At 39.9% G+C, this 20,912-nt stretch overlaps 1 protein-coding gene across 2 annotated transcripts in view; it reads right to left on the reverse strand.

The window, feature by feature from the left end:
* znf638 (zinc finger protein 638) overlaps window positions 1-20,912 on the reverse strand; it is a 96,163-nt gene that overhangs the window by 13,850 nt on the left and 61,401 nt on the right. For both annotated transcript variants that reach the window (XM_041245844.1, XM_041245936.1), the window contains exons 2-14: window positions 13,407-14,937; window positions 10,902-10,963; window positions 10,500-10,538; window positions 9,625-9,971; window positions 3,964-4,238; window positions 3,286-3,426; window positions 2,700-2,810; window positions 2,285-2,322; window positions 1,990-2,042; window positions 1,477-1,514; window positions 1,041-1,169; window positions 807-938; window positions 518-559 (exon numbers count right to left, since the gene is read on the reverse strand). In XM_041245844.1, the coding sequence (XP_041101778.1) occupies window positions 518-559; window positions 807-938; window positions 1,041-1,169; window positions 1,477-1,514; window positions 1,990-2,042; window positions 2,285-2,322; window positions 2,700-2,810; window positions 3,286-3,426; window positions 3,964-4,238; window positions 9,625-9,971; window positions 10,500-10,538; window positions 10,902-10,963; window positions 13,407-14,937 (2,938 nt within the window). The remainder of the gene's footprint in view (window positions 1-517; window positions 560-806; window positions 939-1,040; window positions 1,170-1,476; window positions 1,515-1,989; window positions 2,043-2,284; window positions 2,323-2,699; window positions 2,811-3,285; window positions 3,427-3,963; window positions 4,239-9,624; window positions 9,972-10,499; window positions 10,539-10,901; window positions 10,964-13,406; window positions 14,938-20,912) is intronic.

Raw genomic sequence — 20,912 nt, forward strand, 5'->3', positions numbered from 1 at the left:
TTCAATTCTTCTACTTGCTCTTGCAATGTAGAACCTTCTTGATACAAAAGATTTTTCCTATAATTCTTTGTTTGAACAATTTCTAGAAATTATAAGGTACTAAACAAACTGTACAAACAGTGAAAATGAAATCATTAGCCAATCTACTTAAGAAAAGTTTCAGTGGGGCGTTATTATATCTTGTGGTAACTCGTCTGCACGTGGCTGCTACATTGCTTAGTAGCTTCAGATGCTTCCGTTTGCTCTTTCATGTTTACAATCATTTGGCAACTAAAGGTGTGACAACAACAGTAATATCTGTGTCACAGCACTCTTACTGAAACAGTTTACCATTATACCTGGTCGCTAGCATGTACTAATAGCAAGTCCTTTGTCAGGCCACCTCTGTGAAATAGACTCAAAAATGGGAATGCCTGTGTACACAGCACAATAAAATGACAGGACCTCTTATTCCATGATTGCTCATCGCCCCCCCCCGCATAAAAAACACACACACATCAAATCGTGCAGTACTCACATCAGGTTTGGTCAGTCCATATATGTCTTTGAAAAGAGTCTCCTAGAACAATAGAAAAGCATTAAGGATTAACAGTTTAAGGGTCTTTCCGCAGCTCTTTCAAAAGTGTGGCTCAAGCTAAGGAGCTGCTAGGATTTAGATGCCTAATTTGCAGTGATGAATCAAATTATTTTTTTGTTGTATCATTTTTACAGGATGCTTTATAAATCAAATCAGTTCTGAGCAGACTGGTTGGTGGCACCTGCTTTTTTCAGACATCTGAAAGCATTGAGGAGCTGGGGTTCCTTACCGAGCTCTGCAGGTCAATGTTTTTCGGCAGCAATGTAATACTCAGTTCTTTCTCCATTAACTTAGCTGGAATGGACTTGTAAACGTTAACCATGGCTTCTGCAGATGTTGAATTTGATAACTCCATATACGCCTAAAACAGATCAAGAAGTTAGGTTGTTTTATTTTTTAGTTTAACATTTACAAATGATGATTACTAGTTTTAGACATATTTATATATTTTGTTAATACATGCCTTTTTATGTGATGTCACAATGACAAGTTTTGATGAAAAACCAAAAGGTATAGCTAGTTTAGTAAGGTCTTCTTCGGTGAAGCCACTTTCTGGAAGCCCAGCAATCAGGATCACACGTTTAACAGGCTCCTGGTGAAACAATATTAAAAATCACATTGATTCGCACATAAGCCTCCTAGAAATGGAATCTGCTTTGTTGATGTTTTTTCTCTTAAATATTGGCCAATTTTGATTTAATTAGTGCTTAAAATACTGGTTTTGGGCATGAGTAGATAAAAACATTTATAATAAAAAAAATCTTGTATGTTACAGTGCAGTTGAAGTCCTATCTTCAAATCTAGAAGGCCTGTTCTTTTGTTAAATGCATGTATGAGCACAACAGAAAACCACAAAGAACTTCCAATTTACAAGCATTTCAAAATCAAGAGAGACCCACCTCTTTTTTCTTCTCAGGCTTCTTACCATCCTGGGCTTCTGTACAACACAAGTGAAAACTAACATCAAGACTCAAAACAAACAAGTATCAACCAGTATCATGTCACGAACAACCACCCCCACCACTCGAAAAGCTCTCAGTATGATGACAATGACATATCCACAGTTTGCATAGAAGAGTATAGAAGACATTGCAGAGAGATGAGGTTCAAGATATACGCAAAACTAAGTGTGACACACAGACGGACAGACAGACACCCATATAGCTCCCCAGATTATAAATCTAATATTCTCAATACCTTATGCTATATAACATTAATAAAGAGTTTAATCACAATTGGACAAGTGGGTTTTCCATTTAAATGCAACCGTCTCTTATCCCTTGACTCAGGTAAATAAAAGCTCTCCACTGGCAGAGTTCAAGAAACATATTAGGACCGTGTTATGGGATCTGTAAAATGTACTGCAGATACAAATATATTTGAAATGCAAAAAGCTGACAAGCATGCCTTACCTGTGTTTTTGGTGGCTGCATTCTTTATAGACTTTACATTCGCCCCCTCTTTTCTGTTGTCACAGGAGAAAATAAAAAACAGCTATTACATTAGGTTTTGCACCATGCATTACTGTGCTCAGCACTTGAGGATCTGAAGAGGCATGTACCTGCATATCTCTGCAAGACAGTAAAGTACTCAATTATAACACTAAAGTCCACTGAACAATGGCACAAAAAAACCAACTACGATAATGTCAGTGATCCATTTGGGACTGTTTAAATGTAATCTCTTCCAGGATGTACAAATACTTACTTTTTATTAGCTGTTGGCTTCTTCTGCTCCTTTATATACTATAAACAAAAAATGAAGACAGTCAAGTCACACCTACTGCTGTTACCTCACATTCACATTTCTCATTTAAACACACAGAAAACTAAAAACAATACCGTTACCCAAGGCAATACTGCGCAATTAGAAATGGGTATGGCTCAAAATACTATGTACTGAAATATCTGTCTGCCCTTCGTTACATTCCGCATCATCAGTTTACCATGCAGGAGTTTACCAGCACAGCAGCAGAGAAGAGTGAGCCAATCTCAACAGGTCCTCAGTGTTCCTGTGGGCTCCTGCGTTACTTAAACCAGTGAGGAGTTATTCTAGAGAAGAACACCATAGAATAAAACAGGTGCAACACTGAGACAAAAAGGATACAAGACTATACCCATACCTTGTCTTCCAAGGCAACTTGCACTCGTATCCCCCGGACCAGCAAACGATCAGTTTTAGCAAACTCAACCACTGCCTTGGCTGCCTCCTCAAACTGCAGGGTCACGGAAGCCTAGAAAACAGAGGAGTCAGTTTCAAACAGGCTTGTACTTCGCAGGCTGAGGTGGCACAAACACTTTAAAAGGAAGAATAGGGGCTTCTGGAACAGGGAGGCCATAAGCCAACAAATCTAAATATAATGCAAATCAAAGTTGTTAACTTAAAACTTAATGAAAACAATACACGTGTCTGAGAGCACATACACAGAGAACGTACTATATGATCACCCTATCTACAAAATGAATGCAGGTGTCACAGTTTGGGTGATTATATAGAATTAAATTGCTGGGTCTCTGAGGTGGCACTGCCTTAAACAGCAGCCATACTGATCACAGGTCAAACCACCCTCGTGATTTTATACCTTGCAAAGATGTTTGTTAGTTCTACCCTCCTGTGCATATCTAACAGCTACTGAAATGTACAGAAGACCCCTCATGCAAGAATGTGTCATTAAACTACATCAAAAACTTCAAAGGAATGTGAATTACCTCATTTTTCCGCTTAAATATGAGCACATGGCTGACTTTTCCAAAGGGCTGAAAAGCTTTGATGATATCCCGGTCAGTGTACTTGAAATCTGGCAAATCCCATACGCGAACTGTGACCCCGTTGTTCTTAGGGTTAGCAGTCTACAATTAAGAATTCAAAAATAAAACCTGTGACAAAATGTGTAAGCAACCAACACCATCCCCCACAACTGGGAATGCAAAATTAAAGCCACTAGTATCATGAAAGTAGAACACCACTGTTGACCGTTCATGTGCTGAACGCGGGCGATACACATGAGGTGGAAGGACACATTCAAGTTGCTCCACATTTCCCCCCGAATTCTGATACTCTAACTAAAGAATGTCCTGAACAGGTTTAATCTGCAGAAAACCAACCCTTTATTTCTCTTGGGTAATTCTGTTTGGTTTTTTTTTTACCCTGCATTTCTCCAATTGCTACGCTCCACCATCCAGTTAGCATTTTCTGAAGTTGCAGGAGGACCACAGTTCTAAATTGTATAATTAATCTGGGGTATTATGCTGTACACTGAGGTTTACAGAGATGCAGTTATTTACAACCCTTAATAACAGTAGTATTCATTATTTTAGTTGCAGTATGTATTGAATATTAAAAGAACAATCCACTCAGTAATCTAGGAGCCTGCAGGCTGTCTTTACCTCTTTCTTGACAGCACTAGCTTGGTCAGTGGTTTTTGAATCATTCGTTTTCTTTGTTGTTGCAGTGGAGGAGCCTGGGTCCCTAGCTCGCACCTCCGTGCTTGCTGAAGGCTCGATCTTCTTCTTGGTAGCTGCAGCAGAGGGTTTACTCTGCGTCTTGGAGGAGGAGGCGGCAGAGGCACTGGCTGACTTCTTCTTTGCCAGCTCTGCTAGGATGGCAGGGGCCAGGGTCTGCATCACAGCCTCCAAGGAAGTGTTCTCTGAGGCAGACAAACCTAGAAGCAAAGAAAAACACAAATACAATTGAAGTTAAGGTCACAGTTATCGCAGCAGGACAAAGGTAACTGATGCTCTAGCATAGTGCTTCCCAAACTTTTGATTGTCGTGTACTTCCTTCCAGACCTATCAACTGTCGGCGTACCCTTAGCATACAGGTTTATACTGTAATGTTATTTTTAATTAGTGCTGGGACGAACATGGGATTTTCATGTTCACATATTCGCTCAATTTAAATATCAGTTTGGTTTAGTTTTTTTCTTTGTTTGCTGTTCATTATTCCAGGTATTGTGTTGTCAGAAGCACGGTACCACTGACTGTTGCTGCTTTTACAGTTTCCACCAAAAAAGTTTTATAAGATGGGGTGGAAGTAGTTGCATTTTTTAATCGTGTATATGATAATGCTCAATAAAATCAATGTATATAACGATGCCCTTAAATCGCTCTATTTGCCTATACCCAACATATTTTTTGAGTAATTGTGGGAGATTATGATGGTGTGTCGGGGGGGGGGGGGGGGGGGCGGTTAAAATAAGGTGTTAAAACCAAAAAAACGTTTTGCTCCTCATTACATTTTTTTTTTTTTTTTTTTTACTAAGCTTTGTCTCTTCTCTATAATAAAATGTTTTCCCTTCCCGCTGGTATTTACTGTTTGTTGCTTGGCAACATGCAGCAGTGATGTAAGAGAACGCCCACTGACTCTCGCCTGCCACACCCTGGCCGGCGTGAACAGTGGTCTGTGGCGACTGTAGAGCGGTGCGCAAGGAGGGGCATGAGCACCCCGTCCAGTGTGAACACCCCTTTAAAGTACAAAAATCTCAGGTGTAAAGAATAAGTAAATCCTACACAACTTTACCCCAGTGAATTAACTACAAAACAAAGGATGCCAAGTAACAGTCCAAGATAAATGTTGTTTATTCCTGCTTCTTCACAGTAAACAATGGCCCATTTTCATAAAGCAACGTCATGAGGTTCACTTGTGCCTTTTTGGAGCTGAACATGCAAACAAACTGAAATAAAACTTTAAATACTTCAGATAAAACAAGCGTGGACATGGCGTTGTAAAGGGAAGGGGAAAAAAAATAAATCACTGTTTTGGTTCTCGTTTATTACATTCCACATAACAAGGTCGCAACAAAAAATGTCATATATACAAGCTATATAAAAATCACTACACAGCATTTTCAGGAAGTTGGGCACTGTTGAAGTGAGGCATTTCAGAATGAGGTGCTTGCCTTTTTTCTGTCTCGCTCTAAAGCAGCACAATGCTTTTTTGTCAGATGGCCTTCCATAGAGATCACTGTTTTGTTCACTTTTTGCTGTCTAAAACTTAGAGGCTCAAGCTGCTGTGTTTTATATATATATATATATATATATATATATATATATATATATATATATATATATATATATATATATATATATATATATATATATATATATATAGTACTGTGCTGTGCAAAGTTTTAGGCAGGTGTGAAAAAATGCTGTAAAGTAAGAATGCTTTCAAAAATAGACATGTTAATTTATATTTATCAATTAACTAAATGCAAAGTGAGTGAACAGAAGAAAAATCTAAATCAAAGCCACATTTGGTGTGACCACCCTTTGCCTTCAAAACAGCATCAATTCTTCTAGGTACACATGCTCAAAGTCAGGGATTTTGTAGACATATAGTCAGGTGTACGATTAAACAATTATACCAAACAGGTGCTAATGATCATCAATTCAATATGTAGGTTGAAACACAATCATTAACTGAAACAGAAACAGCTGTGTAGGAGGAATAAAACTGGACGAGGAACAGCCAAACTCAGCTAACAAGGTGAGGTTGCTGAAGACAGTTTACTCTCAAAAGTCATACACCATGGCAAGACTGAGCACAGCAACAAGACACAAGGTAGTTATACTACATCAGCAAGGTCTCTCCCAGGCAGAAATTTCAAGGTAGACAGGGGTTTCCAGATGAGTGTCTGCAGGCAACAGTGAAGCATGGTAGAGGTTCCTTGCAAGTTTGAGCCCTGATCTCAACATCAAGTCTGTCTGGGATTACACGAAGAGAGAGAAGCAACTAAGGCTGCCTAAATCCACAAAAGAACTGTGGTTAGTTCTCCAAGATGTTTGGGCCAACCTACCTGCCGAGTTCCTTCAAAAACTGTGTGCAAGTGTACCTAGAAGAACTGATGCTGTTTTGAAGGCAAAGGGCGGTCACACCAAATATTGATTTGATGTAGATTTTTCTTCTGTTCACTCACTTTGCATATAGTTAATTGATAAATACAAACTATTAACATGTTTATGTACTGTGTAATACATATATATATATATATATATATATATATATATATATATATATATATATATATATATATATATATATATATATATATATATATACACACACACACACACACACACAAAATCCAAGAGAGACATCACACGGTGCTTTTTCATTTGCCATTCTTTAAAACTGTTGCGCAAATTCTGGTGAGACGATAAATAACTTTAAGGTACAGTACCGTGAAAAAGTATTTGCCCAGTCTGATTTTCTGCATTTTTGCATATTTTTGACACTGAATGTTATCAAATCTTCAACCAAAATTTAATATTAGACAAAATGGACCCTGAGTGGACACAACACAAAATTGATACTTATTTATTTATTAAAGAAAGTTATGCAACACCCAATGCCCCCGTGTGAAAAAGTAATGGCCCCCTTAGACTCAAGTTATACCACCTTTAACAGCAATAACTGCAACCAAACGCTTTCTGTAGTTATTGATCAGCCTCTCACAGGGCCATGGAGGAGTTCTGGCCCACTCCATCATGCAGAACTGCTTCAACTCAGTGACATTTGAGGGTTTTCAAGCATGAAATGCTCATTTCAGGTCCTGCCACAACATCTCAATGGGGTTTAGGTCTCGACTTTGACTAGGCCATTCCAGAACTTTAAATTTCTTGTTCTTCAACCATTCTGATGTAGACTTGCTTGTGTGTTTCGGATCATTGTCTTGCTGCAAGACCCAGCTGTGCTTCAGCTTCAGCTCACGAACAGATGGCCTGACAGTCTCCTGTAGAATTCTCTGATACAGAGCAGAATTCATGGTTCCTTCAATGATGGGAAGTCCTCCAGGTCCTGATGAAGGCAAAGCATCCTCAAATCATGACACTACCACCACCACGCTTGACCGTTGGTACGAGGTTTACTGTGGAATGCAGTGTTTGGTTTTCGCCAGACATAACGGGGCCCATGCTGGCCAAAAAGTTCCACTTTGACTCATCTATCCACAGAACATTGTTCCAGAACTCTTGAGGATCATCCAGGTGCTTTTTTGAAAGCTTGAGACGAATGTTCTTCTTAGTGAGCAGTGGTTTCTGCCTTGCCACTCTGCCATGAATCCCATTTTTGCCCAGTGTCTTTCTTATGGTGGAGTCATGAACACTGACCTTAGCAGAGGCGAGAGGCCTGCAGATCCCTGGATGTTGTTCTAGGATTCTTTGTGACTTGGACAATTTTACGCCTTTCTCTTGGAGAGAGTTTGGCAGAACGTCCACTCCTGGGAAGATTCACTACTGTCCCAAACTTTCTCCATTTGGACAATAAGGCTCTGACTGTGGTTTGGTGGAGCCCCTGAGCCTTAGAAATGGCTTTGTAACCCTTACCAGACTGACAGGCATCAACAACTTTTTTTCTGGGTCTTCAGGAATTTCTTTTGATCATGGCATGATGTGCCTCTAGAATCTGTGTGCTGACAACTTCACTCTGATGGTAAGGGCCAAAGTTAGTCAGATTTATATTGGGCAGGCTTGGCCCAAATTGTTATCCAAAGTATTCAAACAGCTGCTTTAATTATCCCTTTAATTGGGTTGAGTTAAGGAGGAGGGGGGGGGGGGGGGGGGGGGGGGGAATAACTTTCACACCTGAAGATTGCATGTTTGATTACATTGCACACCAAACAAATGAAAGAAGCCAAACTTTGGTGTCATTTTTTCTCTCAGACTCCCTCTATATACTACTACAACCCACAAAAAGATCTGACCAAATTCAATGTGCAAAATGTGCAAAAATGCTGAAAATCAGACAGGGGGCAAATACTTTTTCACAGCACCAAAAATTGAACAGTATAAACTTAAATGGTCCTTGCTGCCAGAAGAGTTTGACACCCCTGACCTAGACACTCAATTATAATTTCTGGACTTTTTCCGTTCAAACACATTTTCATAACCAAGTAATTCAGTAAGATGTATTTATTTCACGTTAGTGAATCTAACGAACACATCTGTTGAATTGATTCACCAAACTGAACGAATCGAGTTAGTAAAAAGAAACGAACTGCACAGCAACTAGTTTTCAGCCCCGAAAAACAGGTTTAAATAGTGTGCCGATCAGTGGTTACTATGCACACTAATAAAATGATCATTTTAATGCATTAACTAAAATTAACACCCGTTAATAAATACCACATGAATAAAGCTCATCTCCTTATTCTGAACTGGAAGCTCATTAAATACAGGATGCATGAAAATAAAAATTGCATATTCATTCTTATTACCATAGTGTGAAGCACTAAATTAAGTGCGCGCCATAATGCTGCATTCCCTCTAAGACTATCATTTAGTGAGGCGTTGCTTGATGTAACCCTTAACACTGTCCTGCAGATGTAGTTCATTCACTGCCAAGAATTCATTGTCTCTGTGTTCTCATCGGTACCTCTTGGAAGTTTGCAATAAATGTGCGCGCCAGGGCAGTGAACCCAACTGTCCCGCAGCTGCATGACTGTCTTCAACTGGACAGCCTCTCTTTTTGTTTCTGAAACTAACTAGTGTCAAATGCCATTTCATGCCAGAAATTTAAAGGAATTCCCAATGAGTTTTAAAATTTATGAAAATCCAAAAAAATTTTTTGCCATTACAGTTTGTCCCACATACCGCTGGGGTACGCGTAGCAGTTTGGGAATTGCTGTACTAGCACAAACACAGATTTTAATTTTAATACACAGCATCAGGCACTACATCAGGTCAGTTTGCTTGCCTTGACTTCCAGGATATTTCACCTCAGGGTAAAGCATCTTACTGGCTGCAAAGCATGTCAGTCATTAGGGGAAGCAGCTGGTTGGTTACCGATGGTATAAAATGCTTTAAGTGGTGAAATGGCAAAGTAAGTGCAAGACAATCCAAAACCAAAAGCTAGCTGATTTCTTTAACCTAATATTAGACATCCTGTTCAAGGAAACATGCAGTACTCATAAAAATAATAAATAAATATACAATTTAACACTATAAAATGTCTGCACCTGATGTATTACATTCACCTATGACAGAAGAATAACCCAACCCTTAAGCTCGCTATTCAGCCAGCCAAGTAAGTCAGTGTGCTGTTTGTACCTGTGGACTGGAGGAGTTTCTTGGCCAGTCTCTCGCTGCTGGTGGATCGGTTGCGTCGCCGGGGGCTGACCCGATGAGGGCTCACCCTTCGAGGGGAGCGGCGGGCAGGCAGAGGGCTGCGGGACCTGCGAGGGGGTGTGCGAGTCCTGCGGTGGGGGGGTGATGGGCTTAGGGACCGGCGGGGGCTGAATCTTGCCCGGCGGCGAGGTGGGGGACTCCTCGTCCTGCTGCGTCTGTACCTGCGGGAGCGAGACCCTGAACGACCCCCGTATCGCCGCTGGCTGGGAGAGCTGGACCTGCTGCGCCTCTTTGGGCTCTTCCTCTCTGGCGGAGTGCTTGAGACATTCCTGCAGAAAGCAAGACCACCACATCAGCAAGCAGGAATGCCAATTCTAAAGGATTCAAGTCTGGAGTGGGTTATGATGCAGCACACGATTGGATTAACATTTAATTTAATAAGATACTACTTTACTAAGATGGTACTAAAAGTATAAATACATTAAGATTTAGCAAACTAATAAAAAAAAAAAGTTTTAGAAGCAGCTCCATCCGCTGACCGTTTGTGGCATACATCTTACGTGAACAAGCTACAGGGCTTTCACTGGGCAAAATGAAATCAAACGGTCTGTATTGATTCATCTACCAGCACACATTGAAAGTAATCGTGCTGGCAGTAATACACAAGTACATTTTTCAAAGCCTTCACTACCATGGCAAACTTGGTGAAAATTAGTTGAGCCATAAGAAAACATTTCGCTTGTGGCAACGTGGCGAGCTCCTAGCAGGAACATAGAGAATTGTTTTTTGTTCCAACAATAGGAAAAAAATGAAGTGAGCAGCAATATATTTATATAGATCTATCAAGAAATACTTGCCTCAAATTTGGTAATACCTCAGGATTCCAGTCAGGATACCTAAAAAAATGAAAAAACAGCAAATTAAAAAACACACAGTAACTTTACTTGACCTCTCTTACATCCTTTTGAATTTTCAAAAGCTAATTGCTCACGCATGCAATATTTAGTTCATACTAAAGAATCTATTGGTATAGAAATACAAATGTAGGCCCAATAGAAACAGCCTGGAGCAGTTGTACTGATGCTCATGTTACTGGTACAGTATCTGAAGGTCCTTTGTGTGGGTGTGCAATTTTCATAATTTGTGCAGTGTTACTTGATTTTTCTAAAACATGAACAATCAAACGATAAAATGTACATCAAGATGTTACAAACTGCTAGAAAGCCAATAGAATAGAGAACAAATCCTAATATCCTTACTGATGGCGGAAATGCCGGCAATTTTCAATATGAAGAGCTGTGTTCTGATGTTCAATCCAGTCCTGCAAGCAAAAACATGACAAGAGGTGATTGTATGGTACAAACACAAGGGCTACTTTCTGGTATAAACTCCTGTATTTGTAATCAGAATAGGATGTATTATTTACTCTGCATTCAGCCTCAAACCTCTGTATCAGCATTATTCTACCATGCAGTTTTGCCTCACGTTCAGACACCCACTACACAGAAATGCCACACAAAAAAAAGTCAAATACGTTTGTGGAATAATTACTTGATCGTTATTTTAACTTGTAGAAATCCAAACGATTCTACTGTTAAAATTCAAAAACTCTGCTTATGACATTGCTGGGGTTTCAGGAAATAGCTTATCAATTATCTGCAAAGAAAGGAATTTTGGTTTTCTTTTATGTCTGCTGCAACAACGCAGACCATTCTCTAGAACTACAATACAAATGCCCCCACTGCCTATGGAGGAAGGCACGTGGTAGAACAGGATTCTTGACTACACAAGCACCTTGATTAAAAACATGAAAAGGGAATGACGGCTGTCGCCACACCACTCCAGCACGTGGTATAGACCACCTACTGTATTGAACAGATTTTTTTTTTTCTTCCAAACAAAAAGGGTTATAAAATATATTACTAGTCAAAATGGTTAAGCAGGAAAAAAAATAAAAGGATTGAGCGCCTGCATTTGCAACAATACAGAAAATATAGCTTAATATGAAAAGAGGGCTAAGGCTGACCCAAAAAAAAAAAAAAAAAAAAAAGCGCCCTGTGTTTGTACTAAATGTCACCTCCTTCAAATCCAGAGTAATGGTACCCACTCTTCTACTGCTACATAACCAAAGAGAAGCAACCATTCAGGGATGTGACATTTGCATATGATGCTCTATTTTACTTCTTTTTAAACAGCCAAAACCATTTTAATAGATTTGTTCATTGGGATTCAGAGGGTCTTGGGATTCAGTTGAACAATTCCCAGACCCAAGACCGTTTATCTGTTAGGCATGCATAGGTGTGCTTGTGACACAGACCACATGCAAAGGGCCTAAAGGCAAGTTGGAATAATCCCTAAATGGCCTGTTGGTAAAATAATTTGATAAAATGGCCCAATAATGGACACCAGTAGCACCCTGCCCCCTTTCATGCAGAGAACTTCCTCAAATCTATTTCCAGTTTGGGTTTTGTCATATCACCACAAGAGATTGCTGATAAAGTTGGTAGCAGGTTGATTGCATTCTTGTTACAAAATGTAGACAAATATCAGGGAGAAAAATAATAACGACCCACTGTTAACCCACATACAACTCTTAAAGTCAGGAACAATCAAGCAGCTGTATCAAGAAAACCACACACTAGCCAAGGAAGTCTTCACAAGTAACACCAGAAAATTGTTCTTCTTGATCCTCTTCACCCTGGTACATACAGCAGTCAGTTTCCCCTCCAAATCTTTCAATGGACAACACAGGTCACGGCAACCTCAGGTGTAGATACACTGCATTAACCCAGATCAAATCTATCTGTATTTGTGGTTTGGACTGCAAGCAGTTGAATAGGAAACTTGCACTGGAACAAATGTGATGGGTATGGGTATATAGGAATATCATATAAAAAAAAAAAAAAACGAGAGATATATAGATAGATAGACATACACACACATGCGTGCGTGTGTGTGTGTGTGTGTGCGTGCGTGTGTGTGTGCGTGTGTGTGTGTGTGTGTGTAATTGTTTTAATAAACAGAAGCTGCCAATTGTTTACTAAATAGATGCATCTGGAGATTGATCTTCAGGTTTTTTCTTTTATAATTCCAGAGTTCTCAGGGATATTTGAACATGTTCCAATGTGTGTTCTTCACTCATCTTCTACCTAATATTGCCATTCTTGATCTTCTCCTTTGGGATCAGGTAGGATTTGTATCATTGCAATGATCTCTGCAAAACACCTCATTGCTATGAGACTAGCTTTGCTTGATCACTGGCAATATTTAGAGCCATCTTCCTCAAAACTACATTTTCCTCCCTAAAAGATCTCACAACCTTGGCTCGAGTGAGATGCTGGGCATTGCAATAGTTTGGAAAAAAAGTTAATCTAATAGTCCTTTTCACCTGCTCTCATCTTCCTGTATTATGAAGGGGGGGGGGGGGGTTTGAACAAACTAAGCAAGTATTTGTATTGCAAAAGAACTGCAGTAAGCTGAACCAAACCCCATTTTTCATGTTGACATATCAAACTAGTTAATGGCTCCAGCAGCTCTAGAACCAAAAGAACCATGTTTAGATTTGTCACAGCTTACAAATGAAATGGATAATATTTATTAAGATTTTCAAGCACTCTAATGGAAGGATACAAAGTGCCATTTGTAAATGTTAGAATCTTTGTATTTGCTCAACAGTTGACAGGTTTAAAAGTAAAACAGATTTTGTTCTTAAACACTGATTTCATATTGAATCAAAGAGAATCACAGCACTAAAAAACACTCACCTGTAACTGTATACATTCTATGTTACACAGTGAACATGTATGGGGAAAGATTCTGGGAGAGGCAGCGTAGTAATCGTTCTTCATGGTGGGGGTCGGCAGCCTCTTGCTCAACGATGAATCACTGATGGGAAACGTCGGGGTCCAGGATCCTTTGGGCGGCGAGAAAGCTTTCGCCAATCCGCTGCTTTCCACCTGGCTGGCTCTGGGAGGGTTGCTCGAGGGGGGCCTGCTAACTGGCTTTTGGCTGGGAGGTTGCTTGTTCGGGACTCTGGCTGCACTGCTAGGCATGTTTGCCTGTGGTATTTTGTCTCCAGGCAAGTCTGCCTTACCAGAATGCTTAGAAAAAGTAGGCCGATCACGGGTACCTTTAGAGACCAGCGTCTCTATTGCAAATTTGGGCTGCATGCTCGATGGCCCTCCAGAGGCCTGTTCTTTAGTAGACACTTCTCGTTTGTACATCGGTCGTTCCTCAGGCTCCTCCGAATAACCAAATTTGCTTGAATGCCCATAATCAATGACCTTGCTGTGCTGCGATTCACCGGCCACCAGATCTGCACCTGCAGGAGACGACGGGGGACGATCCAGGTCAGACAAATGTCTTTTTGTTTTCCGCAGCCTAATATCTCTTAAAATAAAAGGCAAGTTGTCCGGCGTGAGCTGCTCGTCCGGGTAAAGGCTGAGCTCCTCCAGGTCTTTGTTGGACAGTCCAAAGCTGGCCAGAATGCTGGTGGCGCTCTCCGATGTGTAGCGGTTCTGGCGCCTCTCTGCTGGCTGTGGAGCTGGCTGGCTCTCTCCGCCTCTGGCGAGACTCCTCTCCGGAGCACCTCCGAACCCCGGAGCAAAGAGCTGGGTCGGCTGGGCCTGGTAAGAAGACCACTCTGGGCCTCTGTCTTCCACTCTGCTCATCATCCTCTGCTCTTCCATGCTTGCACGTGGGGGCAAAGAGTCTTCCATGTTCTCCTTCCTTAACCTCGGGTCCATCTGCTGCAACACCTGCGACAGCATGCGAACTTCATCTTGGCTGTTTCGGATCTGCATGTCGATCCTCGAAAGGGTGTTTTGGGCTGGGGGGGACGGCATGTGAGAAGGTCCTTGGAAGCTCATCTGTTGAGGCATCATCTGAGACATCATTCCTTGAGGCCGCATCCCTTGCATCCCTTGCATCCCTTGCATCCCTTGCACCCCCTGCATCCCCTGCATCCCTTGTGACCCCATGTGTGCCCCTCCCATCATGATGTCCTGTGGGTGGTTCATGCCATACTGGCTGGGCACCATTGTTCTCTGACCAGGAAAGGGTCCCCTCGGGTTATACATCGGGTGAGACATATTGATCTTCAACAGGGCTTGGTTGAGCAGCGACAAAGCCGGCAGTGAGTGGTTGCTGGAAGCGACCGAGTTCAACTGCTGCAGGGCCAACTGCGTCTTAATCTGGGCGAGCTGCAAAGACGGGGGGCCCAGCAGAAGTGGGCTCCCAATGCCAAAGTTCAAGGAATTCGCAACAGGCACACAATTTTCCAAGAACAATGCAAAGCTGAAAGTTAAAAAACACAAACAGGATTATTGATGTCCCCCTCCTTTTCTAGCAACCACATCTGATCTGTGGGTGCATGAGCCAGAAATAAAAGGGTTAATTCTTGCTTTGTATGAAACATACAGGACAGTCTATGGCGCAAACATTTCTGTTCAAAGAAAAAAAAGGGAGACAAGACAAAACGTATATGTTAAATACGACAAAAAAAAAAGCAAACTGAAAATCTAATGGCAGCTGTTCTGTGTTTTTTGGGGGTTTTTTTGTTAGTATTCATCTTTACAGTGACAGTCCAATCACCAGGATTGTACTGCTCAGACAGGAAAATTTCACCACAAGGGTAACAATTCCATAATGGTCCTCTATACCTCACTGTATAAAACAGAAAAAACCCCAAACATTGTTATTTCTGTTACTGAACTTTTTTTTTTTTTTTTTTTTTTTTAACCTCATCCAAAAATAATGTAACTACAAAATTGTTTTTTAATTTTTCTAATGTCAGGTATCCAAATACAGGCAATTATTAGGCTATTAAAAAAAACCTGAAATGAATTACAGTAACAGAATAAAATCACTTATGGAATAATTATGATAATCCAGCACAGAACAAAGTGTCACAGGACAGGCTATTGAAATACAGGGAAATACACGCAAACTGACTGTAAAGGAAGCAGGTAGATATTATTCTAAAGCCAGCTGAATTATGTTTAGTTGCCTATTGTTGTAAAAAATTCTCTCATATCTGAAATGTTCTATTTAATAAGTCATTTAAAGGTGAAAGGAGTTAGTACACGGGAAGTAACTTTTTCTAGTTTACATAGTAGGCCTACATAATACTATTCACTTTGTTCTGTGTCCATTTGCAATGCACTTAATGGACACCAGACGTCATCAATAAAACCCCCCTTATCAAAAGATAAACTGCTAGTCTGAAACCTTGTGTGCGCGACCACCTAGCCTAATTCTACATGATCAAACACAAAGCACTGGATAATGGGTTGTACTTCACAGCAAAGTAATGTTAAACCCAACAGCTGCGTGCATCATTTTGCTCATGTAAACCACAGATTTTTCCATTGCCTTATGTGCAATACCTTTCATTGAAAACCTGAACAGGTTCCCAGCAAAACTTCACCCCTCGCCTAGCCGCTATCTTGTATATGTATCTGTGGGTTTTGGTTCCTGGTATTATAACCTTTAAACAGTAACTTCGCCAAATTATAATCTTAAAAAGGAATAGCCTCATTGACAAAGTTGAGCGGATAGGCTCGTGTACAACATGGATGTAACTGTTCTGCCATGATGGCGGGTGGGCGGCGCACCGGAGAAAGGAGACCCATAAAGCTGGGAATAGTGTATTATTGTATTTAAATTTCCATATTATGTAATTTTTATACAGCAAACCCCACACTCAAGTTGGGATCGTGTTTGCTTTTGACACCCAAATGTGATAAGGTTACACTACCAACATGACATTGTGAAGCTTTCCCATTCGTTTATTTATTGTCAACAAAATATACACGAATAAAAATATCTTAGGTTAAATGTGCTTTTGGGATGCGTTATTGTTTTACTACCTTCATTATCACTGGGAAAGCTTTTTTTTCTTCTATAACAGCGATGTAATACAATAGCCAAGCGAACAAACACATACTTACACTAATATTCTACCGGCTTTATACTTGTTCTATTTGTTTAATAAATGAATAAGCTAACTACATACGCCAAAAGTAACCAAACTGAACATTCATGTAAAAAAAAAAAAAAAAAAAACTGGGCTAAATCATTTAAACTTCGGTTAACGACGACCTAGCCATTGTCTCATCCAGTCTTGTTGATCAGCAAGAGATCACTGTCACTGCGAGTGTCCAGACCGTCTCCCAGACACACAAACATAAAACGCAAGAACTATGCGGAAATAACATTAAAAAAAACACCATACAACTAGATATTACAAAATACAAAGGAGTGATACAAGTCTGGATTACTGAAATCACTGGATATACAGCACACGCACAAGTTACAAGCAGATATTTCCCAGGCCCTGTACAGTTGCGGCCTTATCCCCGCTGGTGCTCTGTCTCTGTCTCTCTCTCTCTCTGTCTCTGTCTCTGTCTCTCTCTCTGTCTCTCTCTCTGTCTCTCTCTCTCTCTCTCTCTCTGTCTCTCTCTCTCTTTTCGCTCGCTCTCTCTCTGTCTGTCTGTCTGTCTGTCTCTCTCTCTCTCTGTCTCTCTGTCTCTGTCTCTTTCTCTCTCTCTCTCTCTCTCTTTTTTTCTCTCTCTTTTTTCTCTCTCCCTCTCCCTCTCTCCCCCCTCCTCAGCGGCCATCTTCAAATCGCGATGTCTGTCGTTTTTGTTCCCGCGGCAACTGTGAAGCAGTCAAAGGGCTTTCTTTGCCATAATAAACCCCAAACTCACCCAAGTCCATATCACGTTGGCGCTTTGCGCCTTACCTTGTCGTTGTTTGTATGTACTCCGTGTCGTTTCGTGTATTTTGTGTCGTTTCGTGTATTTTTGCGCCCCAATCGCCTCTCCGTGCTTCACCCGCTTCACCCGCTTCTCCACCGTGGCCTTGGTTCAGACTCGGCTAATCGAGTCAGACTCGCAGATTAGGGAATTGAGAGAAGCGGCGCAAGACGTACTAGCAGACCCCGATAATCACAACTGTCAAGACGACGTCACACTATTTTTTTAACGGTTACCATGCGTCAGATAATTGTTTGTGTTTTTAATATTTATTGATTTATATTGAGGTATTTATTTATCAGTAAAATAAACTCGAAGGTAACCGGGACTTTGTTTTTCTTCAATTCATTGATGTTAGTTATCAAATAAAATCAAATAAAAAATAAAATCAACTATTCTACGGCGTAACGTTAATAATAATAAATATTATTTAAACCTGTTGCTCACTATCCCACAACTGTACCGCGCTAACGTTATCTTATCTTTTTTGTAATGCACAGATGTTTTTTTTTTTTTGTTTTTTTCAAAGTTATGACAGGTCAACTTCTCCAACTACACAGAGTTAGTTCACACACTGTTTTAACATTTCTATAAATTAAATTTTAAAATTGTGTGACCGAAGGGGATATATCATATGAGAATTAGGTTTGAAACCAGACTCTTTCATTGTTTATCACATACTATCAATGGAGGTGTGATGCCAAAGTCACCTCTAATACTTTTCGTGACAAATGCTTCAGCAATAAGTTTTGAAGAAAAAGGATATGAGAATATGATTATATGTTGTTTATTTATATACAGAAGGTTAGATAACAGTGCCACCCCACCCCCCCATTAAGATATTATTATAGAATGTTGAGTAGGCCTACCTGCAGTTCTAAATTTGCAGGACATTTGTGGTTTTATACAGTGCAAATAAGTAGCTTTTTCTTTGCAATATTCAAATTCAATATAAAATAACACAAGAAATGCAGCAATGCAATGCACGAATATTTGTTGTAGATTATATATTTAGTTCAAAATCCTTCTCTATCAAACGTGAATTTTAACAGTGATGTCATTAACCAGGTACTGTACAGAGTGCTTGCATACATAAAGTTTTGTGTGGTAATAATTATAAAATCACATTAATAAATAAAATGAGCTTCAGCAGTTTGAAAGACCAGGGCTTCTGAAACTCGGTCCTGGGGACCCACCGTGTCTGATGGTTTTCATTCCAACCGAGCTCTCAATTACTGAACTAGACCCTTAATTGAACTAATAATTTGCTTAATTAGACATGTTTACTTGTTTTCAGCTCTTAAACAGTTGCAGTTCAAGTTACTTATCAAATGCTATCGCTAACTTGAAATATGCAACTGTTTAAGAGCTGAAAACAAGTAAATTAAGTTATAAATTAAATTATCAGTTGAATTAAGGGTCTAGTGAATTAATTGGGAGCTCGGTTGGAGTGAAAACCAGCAGCCACAGGGGGTCCCCAAGAACGAGTTTGACAAGCTCTGGACAAGATGGAGAAAGTTTAGCTGCATGAGCTGAAGGCACATCGTAACCAATGAGGGTTGCAGCTCGAGTTTTTCGGCTGTCTAGTCGTTTTGATTGGCTATGTGGTTGTGCTCTGAGTTATACGCATGAAACGTATTTGATTTCTATTAATGTGAGTGGCCTGCTGTGAGGCTCCTTGCAAACCTCAGCACAATGAACTCGACACAAAACGTCAACTCAACTACTAGTCAATCAATTATTGTCTGAAGTAAACTTTGAGGTATGACACTTACTTCAAATGCAAAAAATATGTATATTTTCGGCAAAGCAACGTGTAAAAGGACCTAAATAAACAATTATTTGTATGGTTTTTAACCGAGACACGTGCCTCATAGCTGCATATGGCTTTGCAATTGTTTTATGTTTTGTTATGTTTTATTATGTTTTTGCCTTTGAACGGGTTAAAATTAAATACAAAAACGGAAAGTCATTCAGAGGACTCCTTTACATTGATTTAAAAAATAACAAAACCACAATAAACCGCACCCGACACTAACATTAGTCTGACTCATATCGCACTGTATAATATCTAACATTATCGGTGATGTGGCTGCAACAGAACCCTACAGGGCAGTTTGTGGAGATTACACAAAATGATTAATAAAATGTACGCTTGGTAGTTGTTAGCTTACTTTGTTTTTATTCTATATTAATTAAATTCTATTTATTGAAAAAAGGCAGAGAGAACCAGAGAGATATATATATATATATATATATATATATATAATATATATATATAATAGAACCAGCCCTATATATATACGTATTATATATATATATATATATATATATTTGTTTTTTATATATGTTCCAATAGAGGAAGTTAAGCAAGGTAATGTTCTTGCGGGTGGGTGACCTTGAATTTTAATTACTTTGGGTGTTAAGATGTTATTGAGCAGCACTGGAATTTAAAAATAACAGAAACCCGCTTCTACTTTACTGAAGCAGGCTATACATTTTATTTTACTAAAAACCTGTCGTTGTTCTAACTTTTTTAAATGAATGTTCAGCTGTCATATTGTAAGCCTGTTGTGTACTACTCATTCAATCAAACAAAGTAGTGTAAGCATTTTTCGCAGCCTGTGGTCAGACACGTAGGTGAAATCGTGAAGTAATTAAAAATACGAACGTCCGGGCAGTGGACTCTTTAGCTCACGCAAGAACTGCATAATGAATACTTTGTTGAGGATGAGATTTGTAACTTTAAAAGGTACAGGGGCTATAGTAAGCTATACCCCGGCAAGCCCCAGCACAAATTAAGTACTGCAAGTTCCAAGCTGCAAAGTGGCTTTGTGTTCCCTCACCTTTATTCATCGGTCCTTCAAACACAAAATTCCAACCTACAGGCTGAAACAAGCAACGGTATTGAGCAAAAGACTGTAGTGCCAGAATATTACCAGTAGGGAGTGCTATCAATCTGCTTTTCAGAGCTCATGCCATGCTGGGTACTGAGCAAGACCACTAAACCACTTGGCATGAACTGCAAACAAACATGAAGTCATTCTGTACCAGAAAGCAGCAGCAGCTTTTCAATTGCACCTTGTTTATGGAATATTTCCATATTCCAAACTGAAGTGTGCAATTACTAGCAAAGACTCAAAATATGTTCAACACAAAAAGGGGGAGCAGTGGAAATCTTACCGGTGCAAATCAATAAGAGGTAAGAATTAGTGATACAAGAAATCAGATTTCAGTTAGTGCCCCCAACTTAGAGCATTCATCCTTTAACATTCAACATATTGCTTCCTCAGGTCCTGCTGCCTCTTTTGTAGCCTTTTCTCTGATTAACCAGTCAGATTTGACTGACTTGGTTATTAAGACAAAATCTGCTACTTGGGCTTCGTTCTAGGACCGATTTTGTTTTCTTTATATATGCTACCCTTGGGCAATATTGTTCACAGGCATGATGTAAGCTTTCACTTCTGTGCCAAATAACTCAGCTATACCTATCTCAGGAACCGGGTGACACTG

Source organism: Polyodon spathula, chromosome 1, assembly GCF_017654505.1.
Source record: "Polyodon spathula isolate WHYD16114869_AA chromosome 1, ASM1765450v1, whole genome shotgun sequence".
NCBI classification, from domain to species: Eukaryota; Metazoa; Chordata; class Actinopteri; order Acipenseriformes; family Polyodontidae; genus Polyodon; species Polyodon spathula.